This window comes from Ipomoea nil, unplaced genomic scaffold (genome assembly GCF_001879475.1).
Source record: "Ipomoea nil cultivar Tokyo-kokei standard unplaced genomic scaffold, Asagao_1.1 scaffold3199, whole genome shotgun sequence".
NCBI lineage: Eukaryota > Viridiplantae > Streptophyta > Magnoliopsida > Solanales > Convolvulaceae > Ipomoea > Ipomoea nil.
In genome coordinates, this window is record NW_017619627.1 from 1700977 (window position 1) to 1716232 (window position 15256).

Consider the following 15256-nt stretch of genomic DNA (forward strand, 5'->3'; position numbering starts at 1 on the left):
AGGTAGAAACTAGCTAGGACCAGAATAGTGCTTGGAGACCACCACATTAGCTATTACTCCCACATGCAGTTGCTAGCGGTCTTGATCTAAGTGGAAGCTAGCTAGGACCAGTGAAGTGCCTGGAATCCACCATATTAGCTATAACTCCCACATACGATTGCTAGCGGTCTTGATCCAGGTGGAAACTAGCTAGGACCAGAACGGGGAGACCACCACATTAGTTGTAACTCTTATACTGCGATTGTCAAATACGTCTTGATTCAGCCTCCTTATTATAATTTATCACTTAAATACCAATTAAGCTGAGCATGCATGCGGAAATTTTTCATAATACATGAGTTCAAACTCAAGTTTAAAATATCATATGATATGTTCTTTTTTGGTTTTTGGCATGTATAGGAAAGATGCTATCATATGAGAGTAGAATTGGTTGCGCGTCCTGGCGCCACCACCACCAGAAATATTTTCAAATTTTCTCCCACCACCCAAACTTCATCTCACCCATTCCTCCTTACCCATACACACCCACTCACTAATTACACCAAACAGATTCACTCTCTGCTAGCTTAGCTTCTGTAGTGTACCCATATTGTTAATGGCGATGGCTATGGCCATGGCGCTTCGGAGGCTCTCATCTTCCATTGAAAAACCCATCAAGACTCTCTACAATGGCGGCGGTTCTCTCTATTACATGGTTCTCATCATCTTCTCAAATTTTGCATTTAATTTGTTTTTAATGATTTAGTTCATTATGGTATACTACTGTTTCTCACTTCTGTTTCGTTTTTCTAGTCTTCTTTATCCAGCGAAGCAGTTTATGAGAAGGAAAAGTGTCAAGTCTCTGTAAGTGTTTGAGAATAAATAAATCAGCAGCGATAGATTTTCCTGTTTTCTATGATTGTGTTATTTACCAGAAAATATGAAAATTGCAGTGGCCAAAGCAGCTGAATGCTTCATTAGAGGAGGTTGATCCTGAGATTGCTGACATTATTGAGCTCGAGAAAGCTAGACAATGGAAGGTTAAGTTCTTACCTTTTCCCTTTCTTCAATTCCCTTGCATGAATATTGTAGATATAAACCAGAACAAGAATCGAAAATAATGGCAGAAAGTAAAAAAGACAATACGTCCATGGGAGTGAATTGAAGTTGTTCTTTTATTAATTGTAATGGTAGAACATCTTACAAACATCAAATTTATATGCAACCCTAAAAGGTACTGTACTAAATTACCCATGTACTATATCGTAGTCCCGACCCAGATTATGTTACCCAACAAAAGAGAAAAAAACGTAACCCATATAGGTGTTGGACTCCACTCCTGCTCCATTCTGTTCAACACTTATCATCCTCCAGTACATATGAGATATATACAACACATATAAGTTCTTTTAATGTTTGAAATCTTGAGCAAAGATGCTTAAATTTATGCTAGCAAGATTTGGATTTTGAAGTCTTACCAAGACTTTAAATTATCTGTATGCAGGGGCTTGAACTCATCCCCTCAGAAAATTTCACTTCTTTATCTGTGATGCAAGCAGTTGGCTCTGTTATGACAAATAAATACAGTGAAGGATATCCTGGTGCCAGATACTATGGAGGAAATGAGTATGCTGAATTTCATTTCATTTTTCTCATTTATGTTCCCTTAATTTCTAATTTTGCAATGTTGGAACTTTGGAATTTTGAAGAGAATGAGACATCTTTCTTCCAGGTACATTGATATGGCAGAATCCTTGTGCCAAAAACGCGCTTTGGAAGCGTTCCGCCTTGACCCTGCAAAATGGGGAGGTGATTAATACACCATTCATTTAGTAAACATATCAGAAACTTGTAGATTTGTATCAATTGTTGCCTATATGGATGATTTTCTGGTGTTTTCAATAATGCAGTGAATGTGCAGCCTTTATCGGGATCACCATCCAATTTTCAGGTTTACACTGCATTATTAAAACCTCATGACAGAATCATGGCACTTGATCTTCCTCATGGTGGGCATCTCTCCCATGGATATCAGGTATATATACTAATTGCAAGCTAAGGCCTGGTTTTACATCGATAATTTCGCGTGCTATGGTTATCTAATGCCCCTTTTGTCACCCTTCCAGACTGACACAAAGAAGATATCAGCAGTTTCCATCTTTTTTGAGACAATGCCCTATAGATTGAATGAGAGCACTGGCTATATCGACTATGACCAGCTTGAGAAAAGTGCGACGCTTTTTAGGCCAAAGCTAATTGTTGCTGGAGCTAGTGCTTATGCGCGTCTCTATGATTATGACCGCATCAGAAAGGTAAACTTGCTTAGATTATGTTACTGAAGCTTTAACTAGAGATTCTTTGAAAAAGCTTGATTGATATTTCTTTTGATGTTCGGGGTATTTGACAGGTTTGTGACAAACAGAAAGCTATCTTGTTGGCAGATATGGCACACATAAGTGGACTAGTGGCAGCCGGGGTCATACCCTCGCCATTTGATTATGCAGATGTTGTGACTACCACAACCCACAAGTCTCTTCGTGGGCCTCGTGGTGCCATGATTTTCTATAGGAAAGGTGTGAAAGAGGTTAACAAGCAAGGCAAGGAGGTTAGTCACTGAAAGAGAGAGTCTAAGATATGTGTTCTCCATTTCTGAGATTATCGTAATGCCAATAATGAAAATGGAGTGTTTATGAAGGTGTTGTATGACTATGAAGACAAAATCAATCAGGCAGTCTTTCCTGGACTTCAAGGAGGCCCTCACAATCACACCATTACCGGTTTGGCTGTTGCTCTGAAGCAGGTTTACTGCATTTGCAGAAAGTGAAACAATTTTAACTTTCAATTGTATGTTTCCTATGAAGACAGCGAGTCTTCGTGTTTGTAACTCGTGTAGTGTGGTGTGAGTGCAGGCAACGACTCCCGAATACAGAGCTTACCAAGAGCAAGTCCTCAGTAACTGCTCAAAATTTGCACAGGTAGACCTGCCAAAATTTTCTGATTTTTGCCAAACTTTGATCGTTGGATGCCATTATAAGTAACAGGATTGTTTAATCTTGTAGACTTTGGTTGAGAAGGGCTATGAACTGGTTTCTGGTGGAACTGAGAACCATTTGGTGTTGGTGAATCTGAAAAACAAGGTAATTTATAAATTCACCATATGTCTATTGTGAATATTCTTGAATAAGTGAGAGTTTTCCCTTTGAATGTTACAGGGAATTGATGGTTCCAGAGTTGAAAAGGTGCTGGAATCTGTCCACATTGCAGCCAACAAGAACACAGTTCCCGGGGACGTTTCTGCAATGGTTCCTGGTGGCATTAGAATGGGTAGCCATAACTCATAAGTGCTTTAACCTTTTTGACAGAACACGATTAACTCGCTTGTTTTTTTCTGCCAGGAACTCCTGCTCTTACCTCCAGGGGATTCGTCGAGGAAGACTTTGTGAAAGTTGCAGAATACTTCGACGCAGCAGTGAAGTTATCTGTCAAAATAAAGGCTGCAACTCAAGGTCTGCATTTTAAGCCATTCTTGAATGCTTCTGAGAATCTGAGATATATAGTCTAAAAATGTTTGCCTTTTTGAGCTGTTTCCAGGCACGAAATTGAAAGAATTTGTGGCCACCCTGCAGTCCAGTGATGCAATCCAGGCTGAGATTGCAAAGCTGCGCCATGATGTGGAGGAGTATGCAAAGCAGTTCCCCACGATCGGGTTCGAGAAACACACCATGAAGTACAAGAACTGAGAACATCATGCGCCGTCCCAGGTAGATTCCATGATGTTCTTTAAGGAGAATGCTGTGTTGTTGGTGACTAGTTCCAACCCAATCGTTTCTTATCAAAGTTCGTGTCTTTAAAGGTTGCAGGCAGTGAGTGCATCAATGTCATAAAGGTTAACAGGGAAGAAATCCAGTTACTGGTTTATTATTATGTAAAATCAATGCTGAAGATTTTAGCTTCCTTGCTTGCTAATGTATACACCCATCATGTACACAACCTCAGATCCATGAATAATGCCACAATTCTATATTTTGCTTCTTTTTTAACTTCCAATCTTCATATCTGCTAATTTGATGAATCTTATTGGATTATATTATTAATTAATAATATACAATGGGAGTAATAATGATTGATGCAATCATTGAATGAATGCTTGCGTTCAAAGACCGGTTTGGTGTATGGTGGCATTTAGCTGCTCTGTATTGAGTAGAAGAAAAGTAAACATAAAAGAATGCATTAATAAGGGTTGGTTTTACCGCCATGGGGTGTAGTCGAACGTTGGGCCAACACAACCGTAAAACAATTTAAGGAACAAACAAGGGAGTAAATAGATAGAGTAATTGCACGAGAGTTGAATTCGGAACCTTTTTCAATGTGCTCCAAGGGGTATTTATACAAAATTTACATGCTATGAAAATGAAAGAAAAAGAATTAACAAATTTTATCTTAAGAAAGCTTCCTAAACTGCCAAGCTACTTTCCTAATGTTGAAAAGGGAAATCCTGCCCAGAATTCGAAGGAAATCCCTGAAAAATCTTCTTCCATCGCTTCTGAGTATAGCACCCGCTCGGGTGTACTAGCTCGACCGCCTTCGCTAAGGGGGCAGCCTAGTCCACACAAATCCATCCGGCAAATTATATCGTGCACCGCGGTGCATAATCGATTATGCACCGCGCATCAAAACAACGTCGTTTTATTTAATGAAAAGAAACGGGATTCGTTCTGCGCCGTTCCGCAAAAAATAACTATGTTCTTCAGTTTCATTTTGTATGCACTGCAGTTTCAGTTCAATACAACTACAGTTTCATTTCGATATAACTACAGTTTCATTCAATATTTATACACTCAAATATGTGAAATGTTATTCAGTTTCATTTTATATATACTGCAGTTTCATTTCACCACAACTACAATATCATTTTGATATAACTGCAGTTTCATTTGATAATATAAAAATAATATGTGAGCCAGTGTCGGTTTAAATACAATGTAGTGTCACTCCGTTAACACTAACAACGCGCCGTTTCTTTACTTAAAGAAACGGCGTCGTTTTGATGTGCGGTGCATAATCGATTATGCACCACGGTCCACGATATAACGACTGAATCCAACCCTCGTCAAGGGTTCTAGCTACTAAGTTTCTCCTGTCTTCTGAGTAGCACGGTTAAACTGTGGACTCCGAGTGCTGAGATATATTTTTAACTAAGTACTCTACCCGAGATATCTATCAATAAGTATTCAAAAGATTTTAAAAGGAGAGTTGTATCTCACACTTTTAAATAATTGCTAGAGCTATACAGTTCGAGATAAAGCATGAACTACCTTATTGGTAGAACACCTAACATGAGAAATTGAAATGCAAAGCGAATACAACCTTTAATTATAAGACCACCATAAGAATAAGAGTAAATACCCAAAATGGTCCCTCGACTATAACTAAATTCACAAATTGATCCTTGACTTTCAATTTCAACCAATTAAGTCCTTAACTTTGTAATTTTAACACAATTTGGTCCTCTGTCTATTTGACCGTTTGTTGACTGTGATTTTTGAGGATATATATGTAATTTCATGGTCCATCGTCGATTTTTTAAGGTTCCGGTTGCATTTTCAGACCGCACTGTTACATTCGAATCCACTGCCGAAAGCAATCTATCAAATCCGATTGCCTTTCTTCATTCTCCCTTTGGATTAAATGTAGTTGAGTTCGTACCGGAGCGAAGAAGACGACGTGTTTCCGAACCGGTGCAACGTCATCCTGGAGGCCTCCACGTGCTTTAACGAGAGTTGAAGGTTCTTCTGGAGATCGTCGATCACGGTCAATAAACGGTCAAATAGATGGAGGACCAAATCGTGTCAAAATTACAAAGTTAAGGACTTAATTGGTTGAAATTGAAAGTCGATGATCAATTTGTGAATTTAGCTATAGTCGAGGGACCATTTTGGGTATTTACTCTAAGAATAATCTAGTAGCTTATTTTAAATTTAGTAATTAATTTAACAGACTAAAAAAATATTAAATCAAAATTTATAATTTTAACTCCGTATATACTCCTATAAAAAAAAAAAAAATTGTTGTTTTTGCGGGAAGAATAAAAAAGCAAAACCTACCAAAATCTAGTAAAAGCTGTCTCGTGAAGGAGGGGAGAGAGGAGCGGCAAAAATGGCGAGAGCCGGCGGGATAACGAACGCCGTAAACGTGGGAATAGCGGTGCAGGCAGACTGGGAGAACCGCGAATTCATCTCTAACATCTCCCTTAATGTCCGCCGCCTCTTTGATTTCCTCGTCCAATTCGGTAAATTTTCAACCTATTTTCTAGATGGTTAGATCTCTCCATTTTCTGCAGCTCCGTGTTAGGGATTTCTGATTTCTTATGCCGTGTATGACCACAGAGGTGACGACGAAGAGCAAACTGGCGTCGTTGAACGAGAAGCTCGATACACTGGAGCGTAGACTAGAACTGCTCGAAGTTCAAGTTAGCACGGCCACGGCTAATCCAGCTCTGTTTAATACTTGATTCATGATCGGTGATATTCTCATTTCTCACTAGACTAGATTTGTGCTGCTACTTTTTATCAGTTATCTGTAAGCTACGGGCTACTTCATTTTCGTACTGTATGTAACTATACTTCTGTGATCATACATGTTGAGCACGAGATCTAGCTGTTGTCAATATTGCAATTCATTGAAATAAAATTAATTGTATCTTTGGAGGTTCTTTTGGCATTCAGCATTTACTGAAATTATTTTGGTTCTTGTTTTGTTTTAAGGCTAATGAATATCAGGAGAATTATTTTATTTTTTGTTCTCAGGTACCATTGATTGTCTTGCAAAATAGAGTTTCTTCCATGGAAGTGGAAGGCAAGGGGTCTACTGACCAAATTTCTAAATTGAATATTTTTTAAAAATGTTTCAGTCATGATTTTGCTATTTTTATGTACTTGCATACTGTAACAGTTTAACCTGACCTAAAAACAAGCTGCTTACTTTCTTCTTTAGCTTTGAGTCTTTGAGCCCAGGGAACTGAGTGAAAGGCTTGAAAGTAAAATGGGATATATTTGATACTTTGTCCATTGTCAGATTAACAAACCTGTTTGCTGTGAACTGTTACAGTGTAGCTGGAATGGCAGCCATTATAACAGTCTGTTGTTTTTACTTTTTTATTATTTTTATTATTCTTTTGTTTTCATTGTTGTTGCCTATATAAGACACTCTTTGTCTAGCTTGAGCAGAGTCATTGAGTGTAAGAAAATTGAGGCAGAGATCACTATAGTTGGAAAAATGCAAAATTGTTTTCTTTGGTCAAGATTGTTGAGACTTTGTTTCAGCTAACCATGTTTTCCTCTTCATCATATGTTGTGGCTAGCAGTGAGGGAGGTGCAAGTTTCAATCCTTGCTCTAGTGCACGAAAACAAGGATTGTTGTGTAAACACCGGGGCACGATTTCACTTCTAGGGCAGTAGTTATTTCACGACACAATATTTGTGTTTTACATTATCAGCTTGAGATTTCCAACAATCTAGAAGTGAATTTGCTGGACAAGTGGCCTTGCCCTCCAAGGTTTACACAGTGATCCTTGCCTCCATGCACCCAGAGATTGAAACTTACACTACTATTATTAGACAGACTAAGAGAGGTAAATTAATTATTTGTTCTATATCTCTCTCTTGTGTGAACACTTGTCTTATATAGATGAGGGAAAGTCCACCTCCCTCCCCCTCACTGCTTGTAGGCACAACATGTAATGAGGAAAATCAACAACCTTGACCAAAGAAATTAATTTTGCATTTTTCCAACAATAGTAACCCACTATGTACTGGGGCTAATAAAGAATGTATAGGATTAGGTGGAAAGAAAGCTGGAGAGCAAGCAGGAAATGGAAAAAAGGTGTTTGCTGGACTTGTCATGATCAGGCACCTCAAGCTGTGAAAGGAGGCTGACCTGGGACTAGTGATTATGGGAAAGAGTATCTTGTATTATATGCTGAGGCTCTTCTCATCAAGCTTGGCCTTTGAAACTTTCCAAAAGCTATTCTGCCAACAAATTTTAGATCTTAATTTTTTTTTTTTTTTATCAAGTTATTGACAAATAAATGACAATTTTGTATTTCATACTTTTATCCCCTTCTCTACTTTGACAATTTAGATCGTCTTCTTCTTTTGTATTTTTAAAATTTTTATTAGTTTGAAAAATCTTTTTATATTTACATATGATTTATTCTTTTACTATTCTGTTGGGCTCAAAGAAGATGAGGTTTTGCCTTTAGGGTGTGTTTAGAAACCAGAAAAATAATTTATGTTAAAAATATTTTTCCAGATTTTAGTGTTTAGTAAATAGTGAAAAATGAGTGTTTGGTCAAAAGAAAATATCCTTATTTTCTTGAAAAAATGACTTCCCATTTATTTTGAGAAAGTCATTTTCTAACATACACACCAACACCACTGCCGCCACCACCACACCACTAACACCGCACACCACTACCACCATCGCTGCCGCCATTGCTGTAGTTACCACCATCACCTTCACTACATCACTACCACTATTACTACCATCACTTATTATTATGGTTGCATTATTATAAATTTTGTTATATTTGAAATAAAACAATTAAAATGTTTAATTATACAATTTGCTTATTTTTTAGAAAATGAACTACATATATCAAAACAGTTTTTTAAAATGCAACCAAACACTATAAAATAAAAATATTTACTGAAAAGACTAAAAAAACAAAAGGGGAAAAGAAATACTCATAGATGCAACGACCTCGTTTGAAAAATGAGGTAAATGGAGGCGAAGAGGGTTTTGAGAAGGGTTTAGTCAGCAGCAAGATACGACGTCGCATTGAGTCAGATTAAAAATGCTAATCTACAATTTCTGAAGATTGGATTCCACTCTGAACGCAGCCATGAGCAACCTCATAGGATTGAAGACCTCAATATCCACTATTATCTTTCCATTCAACGCAGAAATACCAAAATCTTCCCCCAAAATTTCAACCATATCCCCATCGAAACCTACAACAACATCACCCACCATCTCCGCAACCAGTAATTGCACCTTCTCCTACTCTCCTTTTCTCTTAATTATAACAACCAATTACATTTCTGTTTTTTTCTGTGCAGAGATTTTGGCCACCAGTGTTTCTGCTGTACCAGTAGAGGAGCAACAAGTTGAGGTTGAAATTGCAGATGGCTACACAATGACCCAATTTTGCGACAAGGTTATTGACATGTTCTTGACTGAGAAACCCAAGCCCAAGGATTGGAAGAAGTACTTGGTGTTTCGTGAAGAGTGGAAAAAGTACAGGGGTAGGTTTTACACCCGGTGTCAAACCCGAGCTGATGCCCAACAAAATGACCCTGCAATCAAAGAAAAATATACTAGTTTAGCAAGAAAAGTTAAGAAGGTAGTATATCTATTTGTGTTCTTGTTACATTTTTGCATATTTTAGCTTCTCTGCATACAACTGTTTATATGGTTGAACATAAATGTGTGTTCTTTTTAACAACACCAGTAAAGTTGGTATGTTGAGTTTAAAAAATGCTAGAGTTTCCAGTTGTTGATGGCAGATTATACAATTGACCATGGTCCACGTTTTAAATGTTCATTTTTAGTGTATTGAATGTTCATTTTTTGACTATACCTGAAAATGAACCTTATGTCAATGGTACATCTTGCAAGGTGGACGATGGTCCATGGTATAATGATTGGTTGTTGACCACGAGTGAATATTGCAGATTGATGATGAAATGGAGAGGCACGAGGACCTTCTCAAAGAGATACAGGATAGTCCTAGGGATGTTAATGCCATCGTTACCAAGAGGCGCAAAGACTTCACTGGTGAATTCTTTCGTTATCTGACTTTGTTGTCAGAAACTTATGATAGCTTGGAGGACCGAGATGGTAATTCAGCTTAATTGACTTCATGCTTTTGGCATCATAAGTCTGATGAATCCAGATAGCTAGAGATCTAGTGCCTAATTTATAACGTGAGATCTAGTGTCTAATTTGTGTAGTAATGAAACTGTAACTATAAGTGTGAAATCTTTCATGTGCTACCTTTGGGAAATGGGAATTGTTTTCTTTGTGCCTTAATGTTTTTCTCCATGTTCTCATGTTTTAATGAAGAGAACAAGAATTGTAGAACAAAATAAATGCATTAAGTAATGTGATCTTTTAATTTTGTTGAGCAGCTATGGCCAGACTTGGAGCAAGATGCCTAACTGCAGTGAGTGCTCATGATAACACACTGGAGATTGTGGAGACACTAGACACGGCCCAGCAAAAATTTGATGACATCCTAAACTCTCCTTCACTTGATGCAGCATGTGAGAAGATTCAAAGCCTTGCCAAGACAAAAGAACTTGACTCTTCATTGATTCTATTGATAAACGGTGCTTGGGCGGCGGCTAAAGACTCCACCACCATGAGAAATGAGGTATACAAATCTGTGGTTAAAATGTTTTTCTTTTTCTGTAACCTTACTGCTCTTTGAGTTCCACCAAAAATGTGCTAGAATTTGATCATGATTCATGCATGCTACTGAAAATACTGTTCAAGAATGATAATATCGGGCACTCTGGCATTCTTTAAATTTCAGATTACTACTTAGAGTCCAGAACACATTAACAGAATTTATGCATTTGCTGAATTTTAATGCCTCTGGTTTGTCAATCTTTGGTGATTTTTATTTGCATATTAGTGCAGGTAAAAGACATAATGTATCACCTGTACAAGACCACTCAGAGTAGTCTGAGGAGTATGGCACCAAAAGAAATAAAACTACTTAAGTATTTGCTTAACATTATAGATCCCGAGGAAAGATTCTCTGCATTGGCTACAGCTTTTAGTCCTGGTGATGAACATGGAGCTAAAGACCCAAGTGCTATATACACGTAAGAGATCTTAATGGTTCTGTATATTGGCTATAATCATGTTAGAATGCATTCTTGAAAATTCTGCGATTTAATGTATTTTAGGATTTTGTTTTGATGGAACAGAACTCCCAAGGAGCTACATAAATGGATAAAAATCATGTTAGATGCATACCACCTCAACCAAGAAGAAACTGAAATTAGGGAAGCAAAACAGATGAACCAACCTGTTGTTATCCAGAGGCTTTGCATCCTTAAGGAAGTCATTGAAGAGGAATACTTGGAGCAACAAGTTAATGCAGAAAAAGACCCGAAATCAGAAGAGTTGTGAGGTACAACTAGTAGTATCAAAGATGACTACTTTGCCCTTGATGTCTAGACAAATGATTTGCCTATGTCCCTCCATATGCAGGCTTAGTATACCCAGACCCAGTCTAGCCCTTTTGTACAGTTGATGAATGATCATTATGGAAATATCAAACCCACAAGTTAATCAATCATTTTTCTCAAGTTTTCCATTGTTCCCTGAGCTTGTTCTCTTGTTACTTCCTATACCCTATGTTAATTGTTACCCGGCATGATTGCATGAATCCTTGGCATGTTGACTGACGGTTGGTTTGTTAAATGTTATTGACGTGATTATCTGATAGTGCTATGTGGTTGGATTTCGTGTGAGAACTCTCATTATAAATGTTAATTGCATGATTACTGATCTGAGAAGGGAACAAAGCTTTCATGCCTGGACTGATGGCATGAATCCTTGGAACTCTACTCACTTAAAAGACACTCATAAATTATGACCATCTTAAGCTGAAGGAACAATCCTTAGCACTCATGCATATTTTATGGTGATTAGTTGAGTTATATTGCCTTATTGGGATAAGTATATTTTGATTGGTCATAATTAGATGACGACAACACTTCTAATATCTATAAATAGAGGCTCTTCAATCTTAATGCTTAATTATGTTGCATTAATACACAATTAGAACAGTCTTTGCCGGCATTATTACCTTAATCAATTCTTATTTACTTTGATCTTGTGATTAAATCTAATACTTCGGGTTATCAAAGTAATTTTGTATACTACTATACTAGGATCTTATTCAATTGTTATATCGTGCACCAGAATGCACAATGCATTGTGCGTCCTAAAAATCCCATGTTTCATATTTACATAATTGTATAGTAAAATGCACATAAACTCCTAACATAATGCACATAATCTAATATAATTCATAATATACATAAATTCTTAACATAATACACATGAATTCTTAACATAATACACATAAACTTTTAACATAATACACATAAACTCTTAGGGCGCACAATACATTATGTGCACTGTGGTACATGATATAATATGCGGATCTTATTAGAAATGACTCTAGACTCAATTTTATTGTTTAGAGTCGTGGCCCCATTTATTAGGCCAATCCCATTGTATTGCAGCTCAATCATTATGAATCATGGTTTAAAGAGCATTGTGTGACCATAAGTAAAGTACATTTTAATATATTAAAAGTTATTAATATAAAAATATTTTTTGAGTACTGAAAGTATATTATTTTGTATATTATTAAATATGGAGTAATGTACATTTAATACAAAAATAATGTACTGTCAATATATTAAAAAGAGTTAATTCTAAGAATGGTCCATTATTTATTGTTTTTATCAATTTTTATCCTTCGACTTTCAATTGGACCATAAATGGTCCATTGACTATTGATTTTTACCAATTTTTGTCATTAATTTTCAATTTAATCATAGAGTTAATACCCAATATAGTCTTCGACTATAGTAGGTTTTTCCAATTTAATCATAAATGACTTTTTGTACTCTATTTACTCCTCAACTTTGATGGTTTTACACAATTTAGTCCTCTATTAAAAATTTCTTTTGTTAGCGGTTAATAGCAAGGTTAACATGGAAATTTTAGTCCAATTTAGTCCTAAATAACTTTTTGTACTCTATTTAGTCCTCAACTTTGATGGTCTTACACAATTTAGTCCTCTGTTAAAAATTTCTTTTGTTAGTTGTTAATAGCAAGATTAACATGGTAATTTTATACCAAGTGGCTTGTAGTCCACTGGTATCCAATTAGCCCCTTATGTGGGATGTCTTAGGTTTGAGCCTTAGTGAAGGCGTAGATAGTATATGTGGGTGTCCCCATTCTTTTGTAAAAAAAAAAAAACATTGTAATTTTATTTATCTTTTATTTATTGTCAGATTAATTACCTCTCCTTAATTTTGCTCCCTCTTCATATCATCGATGCAATTCCCCCCCTCCCTTCCTCGAGCCCTAGAAAACGCAGCAAACACATTGGCAGGACAACCACCATTCCAGCAAAACTCGATCTGCAGACCACCATCTAGGAAGCTCAAGACCACATACAAGGCATCTAGGCCCAACATCTTTGTGTAACTTGTTTGGTCTAATATTCTCACATTACCATATTAACGTTGCTATTAACCGTCAAAAAACGAAATTCTTAACAGAGGACTAAATTGTGTAAAATCATTAAAGTCGAAGATTAAATCTATATCTATATATATATAAAAGTAAAATCCTCCTATGTAATTTTTCCGCTCAAACTTTTATAGTCAAATTAATGAAATGTTTTATTGGTCAAATTAATAAAACTTATTTGGTAAGCAAATGTAAAATGGAAATTTTATAAAAGCTATTAATTGGTAATATTATGCAATACCAATATACCATTGTGAAATCCAATCAATATAAATTGAAAAAAGGAAATTGATATTATTAATTGATTGAAAATATAAAAGGATTCTAATGAAAAAAAGGAAACAGAAATTAGGCAAATTGATTGAAAATATAAAAAGAAATTAATTCTCACATTCTCTATCTCTACCTATAAATACAATGGATTAGTGACTAGAAAAATTATAACTCTTCTTTTTTGTACTAGGGTGAGTTCTGTATTGTGTCTTTCATTTTTCAATGGCATAATTCTTAATTTCTGTTCTTATTTCTTTTCTACATCTTTTGCAAATATTGCAGGATACAAATATAGAGACAATTGAAATGGTTCTGAGCAACTATTTACATGCATTAAGGAGAGGTGTGCCCACATTGTAGAAGGTACGCACAATAACTGGATAAACTATTATGATGTTAAGCATTGACAATTACAACGAATTTATAAATTTACATGTAATATGCATTATTATTATATAATAGTTGACACTACATTTATTTTTTTTAAATTATTTCTCTTTTATTTTTTTCTATATTTATTTTAATAATAATATAATTGTCTAATTGTTGTAGCAGGAAGTCACAACGAAATTGTTGGTAGTCAACTTCATCCTACACTCATTTGGAATATAATCAATGTTGGAGTGCTCCGTGTTGTTCATCTTCCAGAGGCAAGAGGTTCTGAAACAATAAATTCTATAGAGTGTGTAGTCCATGATAAAGAGTTTTTTTTTTTTTTTTTTTTTTTTTTTTTTTTTTTTTTTTTTTTGGTACTATGATCTTAATATTAATAGTTTGTATTTCAAAACTTTTAGTTTATGCATATGGTTGTTTTACAACATTTTCTTTTTACACTACAAATTCATGGTACTTTTCTACATATGCATATTTTCTGAAAGAATGTGATTCAAATAATGATGGATATGTTAATAGCTCTAAAGATTGTATAGTTATTCCAACATTTAACTTCACTTATAATTTTATATTTTGTTATTGTTATGTAATAGGCATTTCTCACTTCTCAATTAGATCGAATATGCTTCTGGTTTTGAGAATTTTGGGTAATATTTACATTAATTTACTACTACTCTGCACTATTCTTTGAAATTTTCGAAATAGAATCACACGGACTTTTATGAATCATTTATGAAATAGAATCAAATTTACGGATGTGGTTACATTTTTGCTAATTTTTTGTTAAGAGTTTTTCAATTTGTATAATTTAACAATTTAATCATTTTTAATTTATATATAACTTAATAAAGCTTATTCTGTAACCAAGTATTTTGTAATATTTACGGTGTGTATATATATATATGTGTGTGTGTGTGCGCGTGTGTGGCCTCACGATCAAAATAAATTATAAAATAATTTATGTATAAAATTTTTCGCTCCTTATAATAAAATAATTCAATAAAGGTTTATATATAAGAAAATAACCAGTAATATTTACCTTTTAAGTATAATTTATCAATTTAATTACTTTTTATTTGATAAAGATTATTTTCTAACCAAACAATTGGTAATATTTACGATTTATTGAACCAACCTTCATATTTCCGGTCAAATGAGTACACAAGATGAAATATGTTCATTGCGCGAAATCATAATATTAATTGAGTTGCCAAATTGTATATTGCATAAGAATTATTCATACCATAATATGAATTGTAACCAA

The 15256-nt window shown here is 35.3% G+C and overlaps 3 protein-coding genes across 4 annotated transcripts; all 3 read left to right on the top strand.

The window, feature by feature from the left end:
- Nucleotides 1-437: 437 nt before the first annotated feature.
- Nucleotides 438-4012, top strand: LOC109168511 (serine hydroxymethyltransferase, mitochondrial). Its single transcript, XM_019317552.1, has 15 exons — nt 438-694; nt 793-843; nt 933-1019; nt 1484-1605; nt 1712-1788; nt 1890-2014; nt 2106-2291; nt 2387-2584; nt 2675-2779; nt 2889-2954; nt 3039-3116; nt 3192-3303; nt 3375-3485; nt 3571-3740; nt 3833-4012. The coding sequence occupies exons 1-14, from the start codon at nt 596-598 to the stop codon at nt 3717-3719; spliced, it is 1566 nt and encodes a 521-aa protein (XP_019173097.1). The 5' UTR covers nt 438-595; the 3' UTR covers nt 3720-3740; nt 3833-4012.
- A 2029-nt stretch (nt 4013-6041) lies between these two features.
- On the top strand, nt 6042-6699 carry LOC109168513 (protein BRICK 1). The gene is made up of 2 exons (XM_019317555.1): nt 6042-6268; nt 6366-6699. The coding sequence occupies exons 1-2, from the start codon at nt 6136-6138 to the stop codon at nt 6488-6490; spliced, it is 258 nt and encodes an 85-aa protein (XP_019173100.1). The 5' UTR covers nt 6042-6135; the 3' UTR covers nt 6491-6699.
- Nucleotides 6700-8793: 2094 nt separating this feature from the next.
- LOC109168512 (uncharacterized protein At4g37920, chloroplastic) lies at nt 8794-11459 on the top strand. 2 transcript variants are annotated; one of them, XM_019317554.1, is made up of 7 exons: nt 8794-9023; nt 9099-9382; nt 9714-9879; nt 10170-10414; nt 10684-10871; nt 10977-11182; nt 11263-11459. In XM_019317554.1, exons 1-6 carry the CDS (start codon nt 8882-8884, stop codon nt 11179-11181), a joined length of 1230 nt encoding a protein of 409 aa, XP_019173099.1. In that variant the 5' UTR covers nt 8794-8881; the 3' UTR covers nt 11182; nt 11263-11459. The 2 variants fall into 2 exon arrangements, with proteins under 2 accessions (XP_019173099.1, XP_019173098.1); XM_019317553.1 differs by having other exon boundaries at nt 8795-9023; nt 10977-11223; nt 11263-11375.
- The last annotated feature ends 3797 nt before the right edge of the window (nt 11460-15256 follow it).

Bases quoted from the DNA above. Each gene is read 5' to 3' on its own strand.
- LOC109168511 (XM_019317552.1), top strand. From the start codon at position 596: ATGGCGATGGCTATGGCCATGGCGCTTCGGAGGCTCTCATCTTCCATT. The intron at 844-932 runs GTAAGTGTTTGA...TGAAAATTGCAG, and splicing joins AGGAAAAGTGTCAAGTCTCT to TGGCCAAAGCAGCTGAATGC. The intron at 2,585-2,674 runs GTTAGTCACTGA...GTGTTTATGAAG, and splicing joins TTAACAAGCAAGGCAAGGAG to GTGTTGTATGACTATGAAGA.
- LOC109168513 (XM_019317555.1), top strand. From the start codon at position 6,136: ATGGCGAGAGCCGGCGGGATAACGAACGCCGTAAACGTGGGAATAGCG. The intron at 6,269-6,365 runs GTAAATTTTCAA...GTATGACCACAG, and splicing joins TGATTTCCTCGTCCAATTCG to AGGTGACGACGAAGAGCAAA.
- LOC109168512 (XM_019317554.1), top strand. From the start codon at position 8,882: ATGAGCAACCTCATAGGATTGAAGACCTCAATATCCACTATTATCTTT. The intron at 9,383-9,713 runs GTAGTATATCTA...TGAATATTGCAG, and splicing joins TAGCAAGAAAAGTTAAGAAG to ATTGATGATGAAATGGAGAG. The intron at 10,415-10,683 runs GTATACAAATCT...ATATTAGTGCAG, and splicing joins CCACCACCATGAGAAATGAG to GTAAAAGACATAATGTATCA.